Raw genomic sequence first — 24,612 nt, 5'->3', positions numbered from 1 at the left:
CCCATGGCAGAAAGTGGCCAGTGAGCCCTGGAAGCCTGGTCCACTCACTTCTGCCACTTCTGTGTTGCCTCCTCAAACTCATTGTTTTGGGAAAGAAATGAACTCCTTTCTGTGGCTGAACACACATGAAAAAGTGGGTTACCTTAGCACTTCTCAGGCCATCCTGAGGGTGAACAAGGTGGCAAGGGGAATGGCCTGCAACCAAGTAAGCTCACATACATGAATGAACACAACTGAACTAAAATGGTTCTCTGGAGAAATCTTTGAAATCTTTGACCAGTCTGAGTCCTAACTGCAGTAAAATCCATAGGGATGCTATATTTAACGTTTCAACACAAGTGAACAACATTTTTTTAAATACATATTGGGAGGAGGGAACATGGTGGTTAAAAAGAGGGGAGGGCAGAATTGGGGGCCCCTGTAGCTCCTGTAGGCCACAGGGATGGAGGGGGAAGCAACTCTGGCTTCCAGCAGCCCTCAGAGCACACTGTGCCCCAGGAGCTACGTGGGCTTCAAGCTAATGGCTATGTTGACCGTTGGGAATAAGGTCCCTGTTGGCCCCAAGGCCATTCTTCAAACAGTCTCTCTCTTTGCCTTTGGTGATTTCTTCCTTCTCCTCCTCCTCTTCCTCTTCTTCTTCATCCTCATCCTCATCCTCATCTTCACTCCTCACATCCTGGATGTTCTAGAGAAAGAAAAGAATGGGCTGTGAGTGCTAACCCTCCAGAAAGTGGCTTGAGTGAATAAGAAAACTCAAATCCCAAACTCAGAAAGAAAACACAATATTCAAAAACCAAAAGTTCACCAAGGTAGAATATATCCTGGGTCACAAAATCAATCTTAACAAAAATGAATTGAAATCATGCAAAGCATGTTTTAGAGCATAATGGAATTAATGTTGAAATGAATATTTTAAAAAAAGGAAAATCTCAAAACAGTTGGAAATGAAACAATACACCTTTGAGAATGGATCAAAGAGCAAGTCACAAGGGCTTTTAGAAAATATTTTGTACTAAATTGAAAATACAGTGTATTAAAATTTGTCAAATGTAGCTAAAGTAGTGCTTTTAAGGAAATTTATAGGACTAAATGTTTATATTAGAAAAGAAGAAAATTCTCAAATAATTTGAGCTTCCATTTTAAGAAACCAGAAAAAAAGTAAAATAAACCCAAAGCAAGCAAAAGGAAGGAGAAAAATAAATAAAGAAATCAGTGAAATTTAAACAGAAAAAATAATAAAGAAAAGCAATAAAACCAAAAGCTGGTTCTTTGAAAAGATATATAAAATTGATTAATCATTAGCAAAATTGACAAAGAAAAAGAAAGAGAAGGTACAACTTGCCAGAAAATAAAAAGGAAATTTTACTATGGATACTATAGATATTATGAACAGTTTTAGGCATATATATTTGACAATTTAGATGAAATGGACCAACTCCTCAAAAACCACAGACTACCAAAATTCACACAAGATGGCACAGATGACCTAAATAGTCATATAACTGTGAAAGAAATTAAATCAGCTAAAAATCTGGGAAAGAAAATCATCAGGCCCAGCAGTTTTCACTGGAAAATTCTATGAAACATATAAAGAAGAAATAACACCAAATTTCCACCAATCTCTTCCATTTGATAGAAGAGGGAATATTTCCCAGTTTATTTTATGAGGCCAGAATTACCCTAATATCAAGGTCAGAAAAAGACAATATAGGAAAGAACAACTACAGACCAATATCTCTAATAAGAGTGTATATATTTTTAAAAAAGCCTCAATGGAAATATATAGTGGAGAAAAGACAGTCTCTTCAGTAAATGGTGCTGGGAAAATTGGACAGCTATATGTAGAAGAATGAAACTCGACCATTCTCTTACACTGTACACAAAGATAAACTTGAGATGGATAAAAGACATCAACATGAGACAAGAATCTATCAGAATCCTAGAGGAGAACATAGGCAGTAACCTCTTTGTTATCAGCCACAGCAACTTCTTTCAAGAGATGTCTCCAAAGGCAAAGGAAACAAAAATGAAAATGAACTTTTGGGCTTAATCAAGATCAAAAGCTTCTGCACAGCCAAGGAAACAGTCAACAAAACAAAGAGGCAACCCATGGAATGGGAGAAGTTATTTGCAAATGACAGTACAGACAAAAGGTTGATATCCAGGATCTATAAAGAACTTCTCAAACTCAACACACACAAAACAGATAATCATGTCAAAAAATGGGCAGAAGACATGAACAGACACTTCTCCAATCAAGACATACAAATGGCTATCAGACACATGAAAAAATGTTCATCATCACTAGCCATCAGGGAGATTCAAATTAAAACCACATTGAGATACCACCTTGCACCAGTTAGAATGGCCAAAATTAGCAAGACAGGAAACAACATGTGTTGGAGAGAATGTGAAGAAAGGGGAACCCTCTTACATTGTTGGTGGGAATGCAAGTTGGTGCAGCCACATTGGAGAACGGTGTGGAGATTCCACAAGAAATTAAAAATAGAGCTTCCCTATGACCCTGCAATTGCACTACTGGGTATTTAACCCAAAGATACAGATGTAGTGAAAAGAAGGGCCATCTGTACCCCAATGTTTATAGCAGCAATGGCCACGGTCGCCAAACTGTGGAAAGAACCAAGACGCCCTTCAACGGATGAATGGATAAGGAAGATGTGGTCCATATACACTATGGAGTATTATGTCTCCATCAGAAAGAATCAATACCCAACTTTTGTAGCAACATGGATAGGACTGGAAGAGATTATGCTGAGTGAAATAAGTCAAGCAGAGAGAGTCAATTATCATATGGTTTCACTTATTTGTGGAGCATAAAAAATAACATGGAGGACATAAGGAGATGGAGAGGAGAAGGAAGTTGAGGGAAATTGGAAGGGGAGATGAACCATGAGAGACTATGGACTCTGAAAGACAATCTGAGGGTTCTGAAGGGGCGGGGGGTGGGAGGTTGGGGGAACCAGGTGGTGGGTATTATGGAGGGCACGTATTGCATGGAGCACTGGGTATGGTGCATAAACAATGAATTCTGTTACGCTGAAAGGAAAAAAAAAACAGCCCAAATCAAACCCAGTAATGTATAAAAATAATAATACATCACAATGAAGTGGGATTAGTCCCAGAAATGCAAGGCTGGTTGAAGATTTTGAAATCAATGAGTGTAATCAATCCTACCAATAATGTAAAGAAGGAAAAAAATACATAATTATATCAGTTGATGCCAAAAAAATCATACGACAAAATTTTATATCCACTCATGTTTTTTAAAAAAATGCACCAAAGAAAGAGAAGGTAACATCATACTTACTGATGAATGACTGAATGTTTTTCCCCCTAAAATTAGGAAAAAAGCAAGAATATCCACTTTCACCATTCCTATACAACATTGTATTGGAAGTCCTAGTCAACATAATAAGGTAAGAAAAAGCAATAGAAGCCATACAGATTGGAAAGAAAGTAATGAAAGTATCCCTATATGAAGAAGACATGATTATCTATGTAGAAAATCCCAAAGAATCTACTGAAAACGGCTAGAATTCATAAGTGAGGTTAGCACAAAGTTGCAGGATACAAGGTCAACATACAAAAGCGTGTGCACACGCGCACGCACACACACACACACACACACATCTTGATTTCTAAACACTAATCCAGTAGGCTGAAAAAGTGTCCTCAAAGATAGTAGGTTCTAATCCCTAAAACTTATGAATGTTACTTGATATGGTAAAGTTTTTGCAGGTATAATTAAGTTAAGGATATTGAGAAGATTATCTTGCATAATCCAGGTATACCCTAAGGTTACCCCAAGTGTCTTTTATAAAATATGCAATGGGAGATTCAACACAGAGAAGAGGCATGTGAAGATAGAGGTAGAGACTGGAGTAATGTGATTATGAGTACGGAATGCCGGCAGGCACCAGAAGTTGGAAGAAGTAAAGAATAGAATCCGCCTACAGCCTTTGGACAGAACACAACCCTATGACATCTTGAGTTCAACTCAAATCTGATTATAGACTTCTGGCCTCCAGAACTATAAGAGAATAAATTTGTTTTTTTTAAGCCACCAAGTTTGTGGTACTTTGTTATAGCAGCCACGGGAAACTAACATGACTAGCAATGTCTGACTAAAAGCAAAATTTAAATTTAATTCAACTGTAATATTTACAATAGTTTCCAAAATAAAATATTTGGGTATAAATCTAAAAAGGACATATAGGATCTGCATGTAAAACCTACAAAACTCTGATGAAATATTTAAATAATTGGGGACACATACTATGTTCATGGATTGGAAGGTTAAACATAATAACAATGTTAATTATCCCAGACTGATTCCACACAATATCAGTGAAAATCTCAGCAAGACTTGTTGTACACAGAGACAATCTGATTCTAAAATTTATATGAAAAAACAAACTAGAGTAACTAAATCAATTCTGAAAAAGAAAAATAAAATTGGAGGACTCCAACTCCCCAAATTCAAAACTTTCTGTAGAGTTACAGTAATCAAAACTGGGTGGTATTAGCAAAGGGACAGGCACATAGATTAATAGAACAGAATAGGGAATGTAGAAATAGACCCACTTACAAATATGGCCAATTAAGTTTTGACAAAGGTGCAAAAGCAATTCAATGGAGGAAAAAAAAGTGTTTCCAAGAAATGCTGTTAGAACAGTAAGAAATCCTTAGGCAAAAGAGTAAACTTTGACCTAAACATCACACCTTGTACAAAACCGACTCAAATGGATCATAGATCTAAATGTAAAATATAAGACTAAAACTTTTCGAAGAAAACCTATAACCTTGGGTTGGGTGAGGAGTTCCTAGATGTGGCACAAAAAAGAAACTCCATTAAGAGAAAAAAACTAATCAACTGGATTTCACCAAAATGTAACTTTTGTACTATAAAAGACACTATTCAGAGAATAAAAAGACAAGCTGCAAACTCAGGAATAATATTCACCAACCCTACAGCTGACAGGTATGCATCATAAAGAATTGTCAAAACTCAATAATAAGAAAAAAACCAATCGAAATATGGGCAAATAGGGCGCCTGGGTGGCTCAGTGGGTTAAGCCACTGCCTTCGGCTCAGGTCATGATCTCAGGGTCCTGGGATCAACGCCCGAATCGGGCTCTCTGCTCAGCAGGGAGCCTGCTTCCTCCTCTCTCTCTGCCTGCCTCTCTGCCTGCTTGTGATCTCTCTCTGTCAAATAAATAAAATAAAAGAAAAAGAAATATGGGCAAATATATAAAAATAAGCATTTTCTCAAAGAGGATATAGGATGTCAAAGAAGGATATATATGAAAAGATGTTCAACATCACCAGCCATTAGGAAAACGCAAATTAAAGCCACAATGAGATATAACTGTAAGGGGTGCCTGGGTGGCTCAGGGGGTTAAAGCCTCTGCCCTCGGCTCAGGTCATGATCTCAGGGTCCTGGGATCGAGTCCCGCATCTGGCTCTGTGCTCAGCAGGGAGCCTGCTTCCCCCTCTCCCTCTGCCTGCCTGTCTGCCTACTTGTGATCTCTCTCTATCTCTGTCAAGTAAATAAATAAAATCTTTAAAAGAAAAAATCTCATAGAACTTTACACCAATGGAAAAAAGTCTATTTTGCTGATGATTTTTAAAAATCAAACTTAAAAGTATTCTTGCAAATAGTATGGTTTTCCCGACGAACGTTTGCTATGACAAGTCTTCCTCATGTAGGACTTTTGGTTGTCAAGCTACCTTTACTGTTGGTGATTGGGATGTTTTGTATTTTCTTTATGCAGGGACTCCTTCAAGGGCCTATTAAGCCCAGACTGGAAAAGAAAAAGACCATGGAAGATGAACACCGGTTTCTGACACCCCATCTTTCAAGTTGCCAACCAGAGCCTTATGAATTACTTTTTCCTTTTGTGCCCTACAGACCACACCTGACAACTTCCAGGTATATATACCCAAATACCTCCTCTGTGTACAATCTTCAGGCAAACACGGCTTTTGTAAAAACCCAGCGTACATGTGTGCTGCTGCCTTAATTACAGAAATGTAATATCCTGGGCTCTTCTCTGTACGATCTGCTCTTTTCCACAACAAAACAGCAAGGATCTCCAAATAAACAAAAATCATGGTAAACATTGAGGGACAAACTTGGTGTCTCCCCAGTTAAGATGCAATGGAGAAAGGCAGATGGGGTTTTTTGGGGAGCAGCAATGCTTGGTTGACGATTACTTTCATGGGCTGTGCCCCTTGGGTCTCCTTTTTCATCTTCTAAAGACTTTTGTAGGGAACAAGGGGGCATTTGAGTCGGAACAAAGAAATGGATTTCTCTCCAGAAAAACAGACTAGCATCTACTGGCCTGTTTCTCCAGGACTTAAGGAGCTGCTCCCCCTGAGACATAAATAGGTCCTCTAGGATGTTCCCCATCACCCCAAGCCGCATCTCCAGCACCGTCCCTCCAGGACAGGGTCCTGGACCATATGAGCCTTCTGGTAATTAAACGCATCTAATGGTCCCAAGGGTTGGGGAGCATTACTGACTTTCAGTAAGCAGTGGCTAGGGATGCCCTCTATCCTACAAACGCTCATGACATCCGAGTATCCTGCCAGACCTCAGTGTACATGGATCCCCATTTAGCACCTAAAGCCATCTTACGTTCAAGCAGGAATTTTTGCCTGGTTTTAGTAGAGTCTCAATTTTCCAGGAAAGCAGCTATGTGTGCAATTCAAAGGAAGGCTATACTTTGTTTTGTTCAGAGCTTCTCAATTTCAGAAAGCCTTGTCACCAAGGGCAGACAACACTAGAGGGGCAGTGCTGAGTCCCCAGTGTTGAGTCATCCAGCGCTGAGTCCCCAGTACCGCATGCCCGTGTGTGTGTACAGCTGCCCCAGTCATGCCCAGTCTCCACAGTGAGCGAGCACAGCACCTGTTGACCTTGGGATGCTCTTGAGTATTGTCTAGCACACATATTACATGTGAAATGCTGGTTTTTATCTGAAATGCTTTTCTTTCTATTTCTTTTCTACTGCAGTTGTGGCATTCTATTGCTATTTTTTTTCAAGATTTTAAAAATTTATTTATCTGAGAGAGACAGAGCATGAGCAGGGAGAAGCAGTAGAGGGAAAGGGAGAAGACTCCCCACTGAGCAGGGAGGACCCAATCCCAGAACCCTGGAATCATGACCTGAGCCAAAGACAGGCTCTTCGCCGACTGAGCCACCCAGATGCCCCTGTTTTATTGCTTTTTGAAATTATGATTATAGGTGAGTTGTAGTACCCGGGAATTTATTTCAGGCTGGTGAAGGGGGTATGGGTCCAACAGAATTGAGAACCACGGCCCTGGATGATGAATCCAACTCCAAAAGGATTTTCAGACAATAAGAATTTGTTCAATGGATATACATGTGGTTACACATTATGCAAACTTAAATAATGTAAATTGGAAATTGCGTGGTATTCAACTACTGATAAAACTTCATATTCAATTTTGTCTTGTATAAAATGTAACAGCAATGAAAACCCTAAAGGGATTTTTTTTTTTTTTTGCCACTGCTCTAAAAATCCTCTATGCTCTACCTATTCACCCCTCCCTCTCTCCCAACCCCTGGTGACCACTGATGTTTTCACTGTCTCATAGCTCTGTCTTCTCCAGAATGTCACCTAGGTGGAATTATTCAGTAGGTAATCTTTCAAGATTGGCTTCTTTCACTTAGTTACATGCATTAAGTTTCCTCCATGTCTTTTCATGACTTATGAGCTCATTTCTTTTTATTGCTAAATAATATTCCATTATCTGGCGGTACCACAGTTTATGGGTACATTCACCTACTTGGGAGACATCTTGGCTGCTTCCAGTTCTTGGCAATTAAAGCTGCTGTAGACACTCATGCTATTGATGTCCTGGGCATTGGGCTAAGGAGTTAGTATGAACAATAACATTCCCTCCTCAGAATAACCCAAGGACACTGGAGCTGCTCTCTCTATTTTAAAAGAGAAAAAGCAAGACTCAGAGCTCAGCCTTGCAAGGCTGCACAGCTAAGACAGACAGGATGAGAACCCTACTCGAAGCTTAGAAACTGAACTACAGTTCTCTACAGACCCCTGGTGGAGTCATTTGCACAAACACTTGAGACAGGGGACCCAGGAGGCAGATGCTGGGTTCTGTTTGCCGTCAGTTGTTCGTATGAGAAAGCTCCCTCTCCCCTCCAACTGAGCAGAGCACCAGCTCTTGTCACATCTCTTCACCCTGTTCTGAGTCTGCCCTTGGTACCTGACTCTGAAGCATAAAATTTGAAATAATGAAAAGCATCCCCAATTAATTATTTTTACTACGTGAGACAAACACACCATGTTTTAGTCTGTTCTGTGTCAGTTACAGCAGTGATGGTCAAGGCTCTGGAAACTAATTCCGGATGTATTACTGATCTGCTACCCACAGTTTGAAAATGGCTGGCTTTGGGTATGCCAGGAAAATGAAGCTTTCCCACATTGCTGAAATCAGACAAGTTTAAGATAGGAATCGTAATCCATATTCTGCAAAGCACCTTTTCACAACTGCAAGTCTTTCCCGGTAATGACAACACTTCACAGAAATGAAAACCAAGTTGAGCTTGCTCTAACGGAACAAGAAATTCAACACTTGCTAAAGGTCAAGCCACCTTGTTTTCTGAAACACTACCTGTGTGCTTTGATGGAGTGCCAAGACTTTGCTTACACAGCAGCAGTGAGTAACCTTCTTGAAATCAGCGACTTTCTTAACCTGCATTGCCCTTCCCTTTCACTGTTCTCTGCCCATTGGCCCTGCTCCTTCCCCCACTTTTAATTGTCACTGGGCTAGGAGAACTTGTCTCATGCAAATGTTGACCCAGAAGCCTCCTACAAATCATTAAAGGCCTAAGAAAATGCAGGTGTAAAGAAGGGTCCAGAACCTTCTTTGAAGAGTGAGCTGGATCTGGGCTTCAGCAGCTGAAGGGCTATAGCTCCTTGGTTCAGTCCTCACACTTGTCCAATCATAGGGCAACTCACCTGCTTACCATGATCTGCCCAACTGGGCTTCCCCTTGGTGAGGGTTTCAGCATTACAGAGAGCACATTAGTATTTGATAATTGTAGATAACCTTTCTCTAGAATTAGGAAAGATATCTAGCATGTAACTGAAGTTTTTCCAGAGATGACCTGGGCCCTCTGGAACACATTATTAACAACATTATTCATTCCGCAATTGGAATTCATTCCACAATTCACTGTACAATTCCACCTTTGGTTACACAAAATGATGGTGAAAAGAATGAAGAAGAAGTTATTCATGTAGGAGAGACCCTGTTACTAGTTGAAACAGGGCTTTGGAGCCCCCACACCACTAAAAGGCATGAATATTGGCAAAGATCATCTACCTGGCACTCCAAGAGGCCAGAGGAGATGTGTGGTCAGAGGATGGGTTGAAATCACAGTCACCATGAAGGGAGATTGGCATCAGTCTGAAGGTGTCCCATACACTAGAAGAAATGGGGACATTAGGACCAAAACAGCTTTCTTCAGTTAAAGTCATGCTGACGTCAAAATACCCCTTTGAAGGGCAGGTTTCAGGAATGGGGGCACAGAGGTGAACTGACTCACATTCAGAGACTCAAGCATCTGAGCGCTGGAATACCCTGAAAGCAATGAACAGTCTTTCAGCTCTGTTATTTCTTTTTTATCCGGGAGCTCATTTAAAAAAAAAAAAAAAAAAAAAAAAGCTTGAACCTGTGATATCACATGGTAATTGGCTTTGGTTGGTGTCATAGCTCTCAGACACAGAATACCAGGACCAAGACTGCAGGCACAGCCCCCACTCCCTATCATCCCGAGTACAAGTCAAAGTAGTACCGAGTCTCTTACGTTCTATGGAGTTTGGATCCAAGTTGCTGAAAACATGCCCTAAAGATTGGCTTGTTCATGATTCCCAGTTTTTGTGACTGGTCTGCATACACAGAAAGTTTCCTCTTGAATTTCAGAGCCAGCCTTTGATATTGCCCCAGTTCACCAGTGTAAACTAGAATACTGACGACCTTTGAACAACATGGGGGTTGGGGACACTGATGCCCTGCATGGCCAAAAATCCACGTATAACTTTTGATTGGCCAAAAACTTAACTACTAACAGTCTACTGTTGACCAGAAACATTATCAAGAACATAAACAGTTGGGGCGCCTGGGTGGCTCAGTGGGTTAAGCCTCTGCCTTCGGCTCAGGTCATGATCTCAGGGTCCTGGGATCGAGCCCCGCATCGGGCTCTCTGCTCAGCAGGGAGCCTGCTTCCCTCTCTCTCTCTCTCTCTGCCTGCCTCTCCATCTACTTGTGATTTCTCTCTGTAAAATAAATAAATAAATAAATAAATAAATAAATCTTTAAAAAAAAAAAAGAACATAAACAGTTGAATAACACATATTTTATTTGTTCTATGCATCATCTACTGTATTCTTGCCATAAAGTAAGAAAGAAAAAAGGAAATATTATTAAGAAAATCATAAGGAAGAGAAAATACATGTTCAGAACTGCACTGTTCAAACCCGTATTGTGCAAGGGTCAACTGTATGTTCTATTTTCCATGGATTGCTTTTTTTTCACTTTGCTTGCTGCCATCAATATATCTAATTTCCTTAAGAAATGAATTCATTTTTGCTAGGGCTTACAGGCTTTTAAAAATGAGCTTCTAAGAGAAGAAGCCAGTGTCAGGGCTAGGTGGATGTTAGAGGATGCCTTGCCAAACATGTTCATTTTCCAGGTGAAATAAAAGCTACAGGGGCGCCTGGGTGGCTCAGTGGGTTAAAATCTCTGCCTTCAGCTCAGGTCATGATCCCCCGGTTTCTGGGATCGAGCCCTGCATTAGCCTCTCTGCTCAGCAGGGAGCCTGCTTCTTCCTCTTTCTCTGTCTGCCTCTCTGCCTACCTGTGATCTCTGTCAAATAAATAAATAAGATCTTAAAAAGAAAGAAAGAGAGAAAGAAAGAAAGAAAGAAAGAAAGAAAGAAAGAAAAGCTACAGGACTTTATCTCACCCCAGCTGAGGACCCAGCTTAGTGGCCGCAGAGCTCAGATCCCCCTACATGGTTCTTGATAAAAATGCATGGTTTTCTTTCAGTCTCTGGATTACCTAAAAATTAATTAAAAATGTGCCAGACTCTGTACCAATTATCAAATTGTGATGGGTGTAGAAAACGATTGAATTCATAACTGTAATTTGCTCTGGGGATTAAAACCATTAAAATTAGTGCATTCTCCAATTTGCTACATATTGCGTCCTTTGGAAATGGCTGTAGATGCTACGGTTGGAAATTTAACAGCTCTGCTACGGTTGGAAATTTAACAACTCTGCCCAGGCAAAGATCCAAAATGATTTTGACAAAAAAAAAAAAAAAAAAGAGAGAGAGAGAGAGAGGGAGAAGAAAGAGAAACTCCCACTAGGATTTAGGTAACCAAGGCTTAAGAAATAACCATGGTAAGGCGGAGGATTAAGTATGTAGCCCAGGGGCACCTGGGTGGCTCAGTCAGTTAAGCATATGACTTTTGATTTCAGCTCAGGTCATGACCTCAGGGTTGTGTGATCAAGCCCCATGGGGCTCTTTGTTGCGCATGGAGCCTGCTTATGATTCTCTCTCCCTCTACCCTTCCCTTATCCACCACCCCTGTTCTTGCTCCTTAAAATTAAAAAAAATATATATATAGTCCAGAAAATGTGTATTAAAACTGAGATGTTAAAGTTTGTTTCAAATATCAGCATGCAACAAAGAAATTATATGCTCCATTAAGAAAGGAAAATATCCAATGTGACAGAAAAGCAGGCAAAGGATATGAAGAGGCAATTTACAGATGGGGCTAATAAACTATACAAAATATTCAATCTTAGTAAACAGGAAAGTGCAAACTAAATGAGATACAATCTCACAGTCATCAAACTGGTAAATAATGAAAAGTCTGATAAAACCAAAAGTTGGTGAGGATGTGGGAAAAATTTGAGAGTCATGGGCCACCTGGGTGGCTCAGTGAGTTGAATGTCCAACTCTTGTTTTCAGCTCAGGTTGAAATACATTTGGTTTGAAGAATCATTTGGTAGCATCCGGTAAACTTGACTTGGGAATCCTACCCAGAAACTCAGATATGTTCCTAAGGAAACAGATATGAGAATGTACATACAATACAGAACTGGCTATAAACAGGAGGATAACCAGAGTGTGGAATGTCTGATTCACAGCATACCACAGAGGAGTTAAACGAATTGATCTATGGAGTTACATTTATTTATTGTGAATGTGAAGAATGAAGAAAGTAAGCTGCAGAATCACATTAGATCACAGATCAAGTTCATTAGATTACTAATTAATTAATTACATTACTTAATTAATTAGATCACTAGGTCACAGCATTCATGCAAAGTTGACCAATATGGAAGCAATACTCTAATGTTTGTGACTATACCCAAGCATAGTAAGTACATACAAGTGTGGTGGGAAGATGCAGCTTCAGTGATTCTCTTGACAGAGTGAGAGAGGGAGAGAGGGGAATGGGTTGGGGTGGGATATGCCAGAATATACCATCTGCCTTCCTAGTTTCTCTTAGGTGATTTCATGTAGCACACGGTAGGTGCTTGTATCTATTTGATGAGAGAGTGAATGAATGACTCTAACTTCTCAGTATTAAATCCCACCTAAATTCAAGTGACTCTCCAATTTTTTTAAAGATTTATATATTTGAGAGAGAGAGAGAGAGAGAGAGCATGAGAGAGAGAAAAAGAAAGAGAGAGTAGAACAGAGGGAGGGGCAGAGGGAGAGAGAGAGAATCCTAAAGCAGACTCCATGCTGAGTGCAGAGCCAGACACAGGACTTGATCTTACAACCCTGAGATCACAACCTGAGCTGAAAACAAGAGTTGGGCATTCAACTCACTGAGCCACCCAGGTGGCCCATGACTCAAATTTATACCCCAGTGTGGATCTCTCTCCCTGGCTTCAAATGATCACAGCTAGACAATCTTCTCTCAGTTGCCTAGCCGGCCCATCAAATGCTGGTCTCTCTGTTCAACATCTTTCCCAGTCTTCAATATTTCAGCAAATGGCACTTCCATTCACTCAGTTGCTCCAGGCAAAAACTTCCAGATCATCCTCAGTCCTGCCCTGCATGGGACACCTTGCTTCCCAGCCCATCACACTCAATGAGGGTCTTTGATACAGACCTCTGCTCTTGTCTTCAGCCACCTCCAAACTGCATCATGTCTCCATGGCCAGGATCTAGCTTCTGTGCTGGCTTAGCCCATGGGCTGGCCACCACCTATGACCTCAGAATACTGAAGCAAATCAGTCAGCCAGGCTATACCACGCCGGCTGGCCTTCTGAGACACAGTGCACGGGTTTGGGTCCCCAGGTCCCCTGCTGACTTAGAGCACTCTGCAGCTAGACTCTTGACAGCCACTTCACATAGTTCTTGTGGGACAGTGGTATTTCCTCCACTCAGGGGAGCCACATGGCCACTGTTGACGAGATTACTGAATGAGGAAAATTCACAAAGTATCTCACCTGCTCTTCTGCAGTGGTGGACAAAATATGGTTTGTTCTTAGACAACTGAAAACCACCAGCCTACATCTAAAAGGGAATACAGAACATTATCATGGCCCATAGCTGGGCAGCTAGAGCATAGTGGGGGCTAATCTCTGCCAGAGTTTCCCAAGTGGTGTGCCAGGGAATGGTTAAAATATGCAGAGACATTGATTCTTTCAGCCCTTGGAGCAGCTACCAGAGCCATTGTCTCCTCCTTCTTTGGACAGTTGCACCAGTTTTCCCAAGTGCACTGTCCAAGCAGCGTGTCTCCATGCTCTGAGGGGAGGAAGGTGTAGAAGCACTGAATGGAGCTGTAAGAACGTTTCAATATGTCACAGCCTGGGAAGATTTCCTCCTGGGTGCGGTGCCTTGAGCTAGAGATGGGAAGTTGTGTGGCTGAAACTTGGATTCTCTGATTTCCAGGGGAGGGGAAGGTGTGTGTGAAGGGCAGGAGGTGAGAACTGGCTGACCCCAGGACATGGATGGTTCTGTTGCTTAGATCCAACACTCAACAAGGGTTAGAGGTGAAAAATGACCAAGAGGAAGGGTCCTTAAGGGAATGAGAATGAACCATTCATTCTTACTGGCATGGTCAACCCTACCTCACCCTCTATGCCCTTCCCAACTCAAACTGTACATGACCACAAAGGAATGGGAAGTCATAGTGTTCTAAACGTGATCATCCTCTTCCAGTTCAAACTGAACAATAAGCTACAATTTCATTCTCTCAATTCATCAGAACTTTCCAAATGCAGTTGCCTGATTTCAAAAGGAAATGGCTGGCAACTGTCATCACTTGAGTAATTTTTAACTGCCAATATTTACATTTGAAGAAATGCTACCCAGCTAATAATGCAGAGCTTGGCTTCTCAAGAAATAGTGTGTTTGGCTGTTCCAGAATAGCCTACCTTCCCTCTGTATAGAATGACACAGGCAGGTGAGGAAGCAAGAAATAATTTGGGAACACCTCCAACCACAAAGCAACTCAGCCAAAAGAGAAATAAGTTCATCTATTAATTCCATGAAACTCAGCCTGGGCACTCTTGACATCATGGGGCACACCAATCTTTGTGTGGGGACTGTTCTACCCATTAGCTAGTTAACAGTATATATCCTTAGTCTCTGTCCACTAGATACAGTTGTGACCATCAGAAATGTCTCCAGAGATTTCCAAATGTCTCTGGACATCACCCCAGTTAAGAACCACTGGTTCAAAAAATTATTTCTGGAGCCCCCGTGCATGCATTGTGCAAAATATCAGGGACTTGATATCTCTGTCTTGAGATAGCTTATGGTCTACAGAGAGAACCAAACCCCAAGAGCTCAAACACATAATAGTAAATACAAAGCTACACATTTACAAGTGTTATGAAGTAGAGATACCCTGATGTGTAAATTGGGGCTCTCACTTAGATGGGGCGACATCAGGAAGGAAATGGAAGGCAAAGGTTGTTACCTGAAGGTTAAGTAGGACTGGTCAGGGAAGAGTTAGGTAAAGGGCCTTGGGTGGGGGAAAGTCTGAGGTGCTTAGGGTGCTTAAGGATCAGAAAGGCCAACACAGCTAAAACATAATAAGATGGAGCCTGTCCTGAGATGAAGTCAGGGAGGAAGCATGGACCATATGATCAGTTTCACAGGTCACAGAAGTTCTATTTACTTGTAAATCCAAAGAGAGGCCATTGTGCTGCACTTTTTGAGATATGGGGAGCAGACCAGTGACTCAAAAAGACAAGGTGTCTATACTCAGAAAACTTCTGCTCTAAGGGAGATGCTGGTTGATATATAACAGCAGACCCTATTGCTATAAGTGGTAGAGGGAATTCAGAGTGGCCACAGGCAGACCTCTGGTGGCTGCGGGCGTGGTGCGGGGGAGAAGTGGCAGTGGCATAGGTTGGAGGAGCAGATGGGTTAATGCATGAGAGAACACAGTGCCCAAAGCCCTCTGTGTTTGGAAAGGACTTTTAAGCTCATCGGATCCTGTTTCTACTGATGCTGATATGCCTTTTTGGATAACCCAAGCAAAAAAACATACACACTCCTGCCTATACATCTCCAGTAATGACCGAGTAATTGTCCAAGAGGAGTCTGGGTACTTCCTTCAAACACTGGTCAGTTTTTCAGACATTAAGACAGTTAAATCCTCTTCCCACTAAACATTCCCATTTCCTTCCACTGATCTCATATAATAGAACATCAGAACCCTTCTTGGTGCAGTGGATCTCAGAGAACATTCTTCCATCCATACCCACCAGCCTGCATTGTACTATGTGTGTATCACAACCAACACCACTCAGTTCAGACACAACTTACTACTTTCAACCCCACCAAAAAGGTTAGTAAATGTAGTCAAACCCTCATATCTGTATGCTTGGCTTTATTTTTTTTTTGTAATTTTTTCTTCATTTTAAGATTCTAGAATCTATAGATCTTTATCAATCAATCATGATTTGCCTGTTAGTGAAGGTAGATACATCCGGCCCTGGTCTGGACTCCTAAGAACAGATTGCAAGGATTACCAAACAAAGCAAATGCTGACAACGAGGGGAAAATAATGGTAATGCTAACAAGAGAAAATGCTCGTTTTGAGTAAAGGAGTCAACTTAGCCACAGCACTCCTGTACATCTCTGGGAAAGATATCTGCACCTAGGGTTTCAATAAATTGCAAGCTGTGTTTCTCAAAGGCCTTCAGGAAACTCTGGACTTGGGAATCTGTGGTTCTCCAGTCATGTCAAAAGCCCAGGAGGTCATGAATGACTCATAACATCCCACTGCCTTTTGAATGGCTCCACGTCTAAATCCATAGCTGGCAATGAAACAAAGGACAATAGAATAAGCATTTTATGCTGTTTTGAAAGCAAACTTGTAGCTTTCCCTGTCTGAAAAGAAAAAGAAGTACATTCACTCAAGGAGTGCAATTTTCTGAACTCCTACCAAAATGCGTTCCTTTTTATTATACTGCTTATTATCCAAGATGACAAGGTCACAGGGGAAAAAAAAAAAAGATTGCGTTTTTCCTCCATTTTTTTTTTTTCTCAAAGAAGTTGCATTAAATTTAAATTGGAAACTATCAAACCTAGCTATACCCGGACATTTCCTGTTAGTTACCTGGGTCCGAATTTTCTAGACCAATGCTTCTTAAACTTTAATATGCATATAAATCACCTAGAGTTGATGAAAATATAGACTTTCATTCGCAAGGTCTCTGGTGGGCCCGGAGGTGCTGCATTTCTAACCAGCTCTAGGCGATGGCTGGGCTGACATTGTGGTTGGCAGGCTGTTTCTTAGGCCTATAGCCCCTCCCTAGATGGCCACTCTCTGTAAATAGAAGTTAAAGCAGAGGATCTTCTATGGGTCTTTCCAGTTTAAAAATTCCATGATCCCAACTCATTTTTATTTTATTAATATCTTTATGTCATGAGTCCTTTTAGTCCAGAGAGGCAGTAGAAAATTAGCAGTATGTCTCACTTCCTATAACAGATGGTTGTTTAAAAATAATTAGTAAATCATCTTATAAAATGAGTCATGCCTTTACTTCTCTAGAGAAATGTACTATTTAAAGAATTCTGGGTTTCTACGATGGAAACAATCCCAAGTGTTTGTATCAATAGTCAGAATTTTCTTTTACAAGGATTTTTTAGCATTAACACCTATGTAACGTGAAAATCAACTGCTCGGATTAAAATTTGCAAGATGGGAGTATTCGTGGAGGTCATGTCCAAAAACTCCACACACGTGGGAAAGAAGGCAGATCACTCTGCTTTTTAGAAAGCAGACCCAAGAAATGGAGAGCCATCCAGGGATGCTTGCCCAGTAATGGAGAAGACACACATACATGCGCACACACACACACACACACACACACACACACACACGTGGTCTTCTCTACTTTCTAGTGGCCCTCAACCTGAAAGGCAGATCAGAATCACTTACTCAGGAGAAGTAGTCTGTTAAAAAGTCTAATGTCTGGGCCTTGTCTCCATAAATTCTGATTTAACTGATTTGAGTTTGGTCCTGGCCGTGAATATCTTTCTTTAAAGGTTCCACAGGCCATGCTAGTCAGGTGTAGTTGACATAGCTAATATGTAACCAGGTGATCTGAAATAAAAAGTGAGAATCCTGGGAGAGCTCTTGTCGATGTGAGCAGTACACCTCACCCTGTATTTGCCTTAAATGTGATCACCATCCTCACCTGATGAAAATATGTATCAGATAGAAGCATAATGACTTTTTTCATGAACAGACTTCTATAGAATATTCCTAAATCTTTGATAGGGCTTTTAGAGAAAAGGACCTCAGGAACGTTTAAGCATCTGTCATCAAATGTCATGTTTTCCTATGTGTAAGCAAAAGGTTCAAAGGATAAGCTGGATAAGTGAAGTGAAGTTTAATAATAAGAAATGTAAATTCCAACACAAATCATGACCATTGCCAGACAACCCTTGAATGGAGGAAATGTGGCTTGGCCCATGTGAAGAAGACCTAGGGTTGTTTTTTTTTTTTTTTTAAAGATTTTATTTATTTTTTATTTGATAGACAGAGATCACAAGTAGGCAGAGAGGCAGGCAGAGAGAGAGGGGAGGAAGCAGGCTCCCTACGGAGCAGAGAGCCTGATGAGGGGCTGAGGGCTCAATCCCAGGACTCTGAGATGATGACCTGAGCTGAAGGCAGAGGCTTAACCCACTAAGCCACCCAGGCACCCCAAGACCTAGGGGTTTTAATAGATTTCAAACTTGGTATGAATTAGCAGCATAATGTGACTGCCCAGTGACTCAGAACAAATCTAGGCTGCACTGACGGAAGTAGAATCTTCACAAAAAGAGATAGGAGACCTACTTGTGTATCTGTCAGACCATGTCTCGAAACTACTGTTCATTTAAAGGAGAATATGGGAAAAATGAAACAAGAGAGGTAGTTGAAAAAACTCAACAGTGTATCATAGGACGAGGGACAATTGGAAGAGTTGGAGGTGTTTAACCTCCAGAAGCAGAGCCATGGTGAGGGAAGGCATAGGGTTGTTGTCTAAGGGCAGCTGGGCTGCTGTGTGTAGCTTCCATACTGAGACATCAGCAAGACGTCCTGGGAAACAGAGAACACTGTTCAGATTATCTATAAGAAGAAAACATACATCCAAATTCCAATGAGCCACTACAGCCCTCTAGCCTGTGGCTGAAAAGTGGAGAGGGTAAGCATGGAAAAATGAGCCGGGTGGGTGTAGTGACTTAGAAGAAGCACAGACAGAAGTCACTTCCAGAAAGAGCAAGGGAAAGCATATGTGCACAGGCTGGGGCCTGGTGGTTCCTAGCTCTTGCTAAGGAGAAGGAGCCCCAGTGTGTATCAGATGGGGAGTGGAACTTGTTGGGAAGAATCAGGTAAATAAAGAGGATGAGGTACTTGGAGATAACCAATGAAGGGAAAGAAGAACACAGAAGAAAAGTCAGGATCTTACAGAACAGAAAGAGACAAGACGATAGGCCAGCTATCATCCTCCCTTGCTCACCAACTGAAAACCTTTCTAGAGTGGAAAAGGAAGGGTAGGGGCGCCTGAGTGGCTCAGTGAGTTAAAGCCTCTGCCTTTGGCTCAACTCATGATCCTAGGGTTTTGGGATCGAGCCCCACATTGGGCTCCCTGCTCAGCAGGGAACCTGCTTCCTCCTCTCTCTCTCTCTGCCTACTTGTGATCTCTGTCTGTCAAATAAAAAAATAAAATCTTTAAAAAAAAAAAAGGAAAGGAAGGGTAGTGGGTTTAGCCAGCCCATTATAATTGAGTATAACATCAGAGACTCCATGAGAACAGATCCCACAGGAAAACAGATCCCACCACCTGTCCCATATGCAGGGGAAGAGAATTACCTTTGTTATTCTAGAGCCAAGACCTACAACAACCAGTGTGGTAGCCACTCACCACTCATGGCTTCTGAGCATTTGAAATGTGGTCAGTCCACATTGAGATGTTCTGTAAGTGTAAAATAAAATCCACACTGGATTTCAAAGACTTAATGGGAAAAAAAGAACAAAAGAATCTCATTAATAATTTTTGGTATTGACTGCTGAATTGTGATATTAACCTTACATATGATTATAATCTTCCCCTGGTTAAAATATTGACCAGGCAAAATATATAGCAGGCAAGACTGAAAGATAATATTTTGCTTCTATTATGTTCAATATATTACTAAACTTAATTTCATCTGTTCCTTATGAGTTTTTAAAAAGCACTACTAGATAAATTAAAATTATATGTGTGACTCACATTATGTTTTTATTGGGCAGCACTGGCCTAGAGGGAAAGATCAGGAAAAAAGAAAGATCTACCTAACAGTTATACTTGTTTGAAAATGAAATAGGCTGTCTCAGGAAGCTTATATACTGTTATTATTTGGAAAATGAAATGCTGTGACAACTGCTTCTGGCCAGGATAGAAAAAACAAGATTAGATTATCCTAGCATGTTAGACAAATGAAAGCTGAATAAAATATATCTTTTAAAAAAGCAATAGTTTTTAGACATTTAGACTTACAATAAGCAGCTCAAGATCATGGTTCCTGAGGCAAAAAAAAAAAAAAAATGAAGGAGAAGAGCGCTGCACTGGTGCCTGCACACCATCTTACTGCTTCTGAGCTGAAGCTTAGACAGAGCCCAGAAGTGCCACCGAGTTGAGGAAAGAGAATGCGGAGTTCCCCAAAGCGAAGCTGGTGTTCGTGGGACAGAATGCTGGAGAGAAGGGAGGCACATAGAAAGGAAGCTCCTGAGATGCTCAGTAGAATTCCCTTCAGTCCTTGATCGAGCACTGGCCTGTGCAGGTGAATCAGGAAGCTACCAAAGGCTGGGCAGAGATTCACCAGGAAAAATTGGCAAAACAACCCTGGGAGCTCAGACTGTGGTCATAGCTTGTTGTCTTCTCACCAGCCAGAGTGAAAGGAACTCTTAGTTTATGCACATCGAGGAGAATGCTAAGATGCACTTCACTTAATAGCCATTGACTGAAGGTTATTCTGGGCTCACTCTAGCAAAGCTTAAAAACAAGCCTTTGAAAGGATCAGACTTCCAAGCAACTTGATGCTATACAAAAACAAAATACACTAATTATACTACATACAAAAACACTATTTTTTAAAAAGAGTTTCTTTATTTATTTGACAGACAGAGATCACAAGTAGGCAGAGCAGCAGGCAGAGAGTGAGAGAGAAACAGGCTCCTCGCTGAGCAGAGAGCCCAATGCGGGGCTCAATCCCAGGACCGTGGGATCATGAGCCACCCAGGCACCCCCCAAAACACTATTTAAAACAACAAACAAACCAAAGCCACTATTTAAAAAGAATACAACAAAATCCATCATCCAACAATGTAAAATTCAAAATGTCTAGCATCTAATAAAAAATTAGCAGCTTTGCAAAGAAGTTGGGAAATAGGGCACATAACCTGACAAAATTCAATGAATAGAAACAGACCCAAGATTATCAGAGATGATGGAATTAGCAAACAAAGATGTTATAATAGCTGTTATAAATATGCTCCATATATTCAAGGAGGTAGAGAAAAACACAAACATATTAAGAAAAAATGGAAGATATAAAAAAAGGCCAAAATATAATTTACAGAGATGGAAAATAGAATATCTGAAGTTAAAAACACACTAGATTGGACTAACTGCTGATCAGATACCATAAAAGAAAAAAAAATCAAAGATTGTGAAGTCGTAGTAATAGTAATTAATCAAAATGAAGCACAGTAAGGCGGTGCCTGGGGGGTTCAGTCGGTGAAGCACACACAAATGAGTTTTCAGGAATAAGGTTTCTTTTCTGTTACATAAAGCTGTCTACTAAGACTTATGTAGAGTGGGAGGAGAGAGGACCACCAGAAGCGTGTGGCCACAGAAATTCATGAGATATTAACAGAGACAGTAGACCTCTCCCCTACATGTGCTTTGACCAATCTCTCTGGCCCAAGCACCCACTAATTCACCCCCCTGGTGTGAATGTGTAGATTTAGTAACAAGCCATGAACTGTGCTTGTCCCCTCGTCTAGGCTGATAGAGAAACAGAAACTCAAATCCCATATAAGACATCTATGTGTGTGCATGTGTTAATTTGCCTGTGCGTGTGTCTGTTTCACTACTAAAAAAATGGAGAGTATCTGTTGCTTTTAGGAGTACATAAAATTCAATTCCATTTTTATGGAAGGATTTTTATTTATTATTATTTATTTAATTAGAGGGAGCATGAGGGCATGAGTGGAGGGGGAGGGGAAGCAGGAGCAGGAGAGAGAGAGAATCTTCATCAGGCTTCATGCCCAGCATGGATCCCAATGTGGGGCTCAATCTATTGACCCTCATCATGACCTGAGCCGAAATTGAGAGCCTGACATGTCACCGATGGAGTCACTCAGGTGTCCCAAGGATTTTGTGAAATGATTTTTAAAGCCAAGTACAAGAGATGATCTTCTCCTATCCCTCACATCTTTTTCAACTTCTGCGAGGTATGACCCGTGTGGCTCAAGGAAACATCAGAGTCAACATTTGGGACAGAGGAAAGAAAGGGCAGGACCTGAGTGCCTACTGCTACCCTCAGAGATGCTTTCCTGGAACAAGTTTCCTTTGAAAAAGTCCCTTCCTTTTACAAAGGCTTCAGCTGACCTCCTGCCCATCCAGTGACCAGACCAGTCCCCGTACCTCCAAAGGACTGGTATCTTCGAAACCACTGTTAGGAAACACCTAAGACAAGAAATGTAGGTGTATGCACAAAGGGAGCTAATGCGGGATAAAGTAAGTACGGAAAATCATGTGCATAATTAAAAATTCACAGGCGATTTCAGGGAAGTGAGATTTGCTGCTTTTGAACAAACACCGAGCAGCTGAAAGCTACAGATAACAGTCCTCACTCGGCTGCTGGCGTCTAGCCGTGGCTCGTGCCTGTTTCCAAAGGAACGGAGGATGGATTGAAGAAAACTGAAACAAAATCTCGTTTGACTGATTTAAGAACACTAATACAGTCTTTTTCCATCAGAGGCCCATGTGCTTGGAAGGAAGAGCTGAGAAGTCAGCCTGTTTTCGTCAGCAGCAGGAAGAGGGGTCATAGCACCTGGACATAGGTACCCACTGTGACTAACGGAAAGAAGAAACAATTTGGAAGAAGATACTAGAAGAATTTCCAAAGAGCTTGGGAACAGCTATCAAATAGCCCAGTATCTAAAGAAATCCCTGGATAACGGTATTCTGCTGTAGAAAAACATTCACTGAAAAGGACCCATTGTGTGGGTTCCTGTCGTGGTTCGAATAGCCTGAGAAAGCCCCTCTGTCCCGCTGAGCCTCTACTTCCTCACCGGGCAGATATACCCCTCTTTCCAGTTCTGAGTTGCTTCCATCTCAAGAAGTGAGTGTGAGGTTGGGTCTCCTCCTGCGCATTTATCTAGGTGCCCTGGTTGTGCCTAGGGGTCTGTTATGAGGCCCCTGCATCCAGGGCAAAGAAACAGGGAATCTGCTGGAGGCAGGAATCTGGAAAGAGGCCGGTTTGCTCCCGGGTCTCTCACTCATGATACGTTTTCCTTCTTTTTTTATCTTGGAGTCACGCAGATGGCTGTTGCTGCTACTCTGATTTCTTTAAATAACTCCACACCTTCAAGTTCATAAAAACTCAGATTTATGATTGTCTTAAGCCACAAAATCCCCTAATGGGGATAGGCCTAGGGAGATTTTCTAGAGAATGCCCTCTCCAAAGAGCCAAGCCAGACTTCAGGGATTACTGACACGGGGATTACAAAGGGAACGGGCGGAGTCATGATAAAATTATGAAGTTTGTAGTGAAAGAACATAGAGAGGCCATGCTGCATGATTTCAATTATATAAGGTTTAAGAAAGTCGAGGGGTGCCTGGGTGGTGCAGTCCATTAAGCGTTTGGCTCAGGTCATGCTCTCAAGGTCATGAGATTGAGCCCCGAGTTGTCTCCATGATCAGTGTAGAGTCTGCGTGAGACTCTCTCTCCCTCTCCCCCTCCAAATGTCCCCTCCCCCGCTCTCTCTCTCAGTAAAATCAATCAATCAAACAATCAATCTTTTTTTTTTTTTTTTTTTAAAGAAAGTTGAAACTGATCTATGGGATGGAAATAAGAACAGTGGTTGCCAATGTGGGAAGGGGTGAGGACCCGCAGTAGGCACTAAGAATTTACAGGGCCAGGGGAATGTTCTATATTTTAACAGAGGAATGGTTACAGGCTCTGTACATTTATTAAAACTCCCTGAATAGGAAAAAAGATGATGAAGTGTGTGAGAGCTGAGCCTACGACACACTAAACGCACACACAGACAGACACAGATAAACACAGACACACTGAATACCTATCACTCGTGTTTGGAGGACACAGAGCTGCTGGGGAGGCAGAAGACCACCATGGCATTAGCAACATAGGCTGTGAAGTCTTGGGCTTTGCGAGCATGAAGCCCACCCCTGTGTGACCTTGGGTGAGTCTGTAACTTCCTCACTGACTGCCCCCTGCCTTGGAAATAGTGTAGTTTTATAACACAAATGAGCCTTGAGGAGAGGGGGACCATGCTATCCTGGTGGATATTTACTGGGCTCCCCCAGTTCTGAAAGTCTCTTCTGTGGCTCAGCTAAATGCACAGGGTAGAAGAATATTCAAATCTGGAATTCTTCAAACCAAGCAACTTTGCACAGTTACTTTTTACAAGTTATAAACTTCACTGCTGTTTCTTCAATAGGTTGTTAAAGCAGTTAACCTATATAAATATTCAGAAATATGGAAGTGTAAACTGATAGTATTTTTAAAATTTATTTATTTATTTATTTATTTATCTGAAAGGTTGTGTGTGCGCACGCAAGAGCAAGATGAGGGAGGAAGAGCAGAAGGAAAGACAAGCAGATTCCTCACTGAGCGCAAGCCCTCCGCAGAGCTCCGTCTCACGACCCTGAGATCATGACATGAGCTGAAACCAAGATTCATACACGTAACTGACTAGCTACCGGGTGCCCCAAACCGATAGCATTTTTTTTTAAAGATTTTATTTATTTGACAGACAGAGATCACAAGTAG

General features: G+C 41.4%; 1 protein-coding gene across 2 annotated transcripts in view; it reads right to left on the bottom strand.

The window, feature by feature from the left end:
- Nucleotides 1–293: 293 nt before the first annotated feature.
- Nucleotides 294–24,612, bottom strand: part of CERS3 (ceramide synthase 3) — a 107,511-nt gene continuing 83,192 nt past the window's right edge. For both annotated transcript variants that reach the window (XM_044231162.1, XM_044231163.1), the window contains one exon: nucleotides 294–685. In XM_044231162.1, coding sequence (XP_044087097.1) covers nucleotides 518–685 — 168 coding nt within the window. In that variant the 3' untranslated portion in view covers nucleotides 294–517. The remainder of the gene's footprint in view (nucleotides 686–24,612) is intronic.

Source organism: Neovison vison, chromosome 13, assembly GCF_020171115.1.
Source record: "Neovison vison isolate M4711 chromosome 13, ASM_NN_V1, whole genome shotgun sequence".
Classification (NCBI taxonomy): domain Eukaryota; kingdom Metazoa; phylum Chordata; class Mammalia; order Carnivora; family Mustelidae; genus Neogale; species Neogale vison.
The sequence above is the reverse complement of the archived record's forward strand: the minus strand, read 5'-3'. Positions and strand labels throughout refer to the sequence as shown.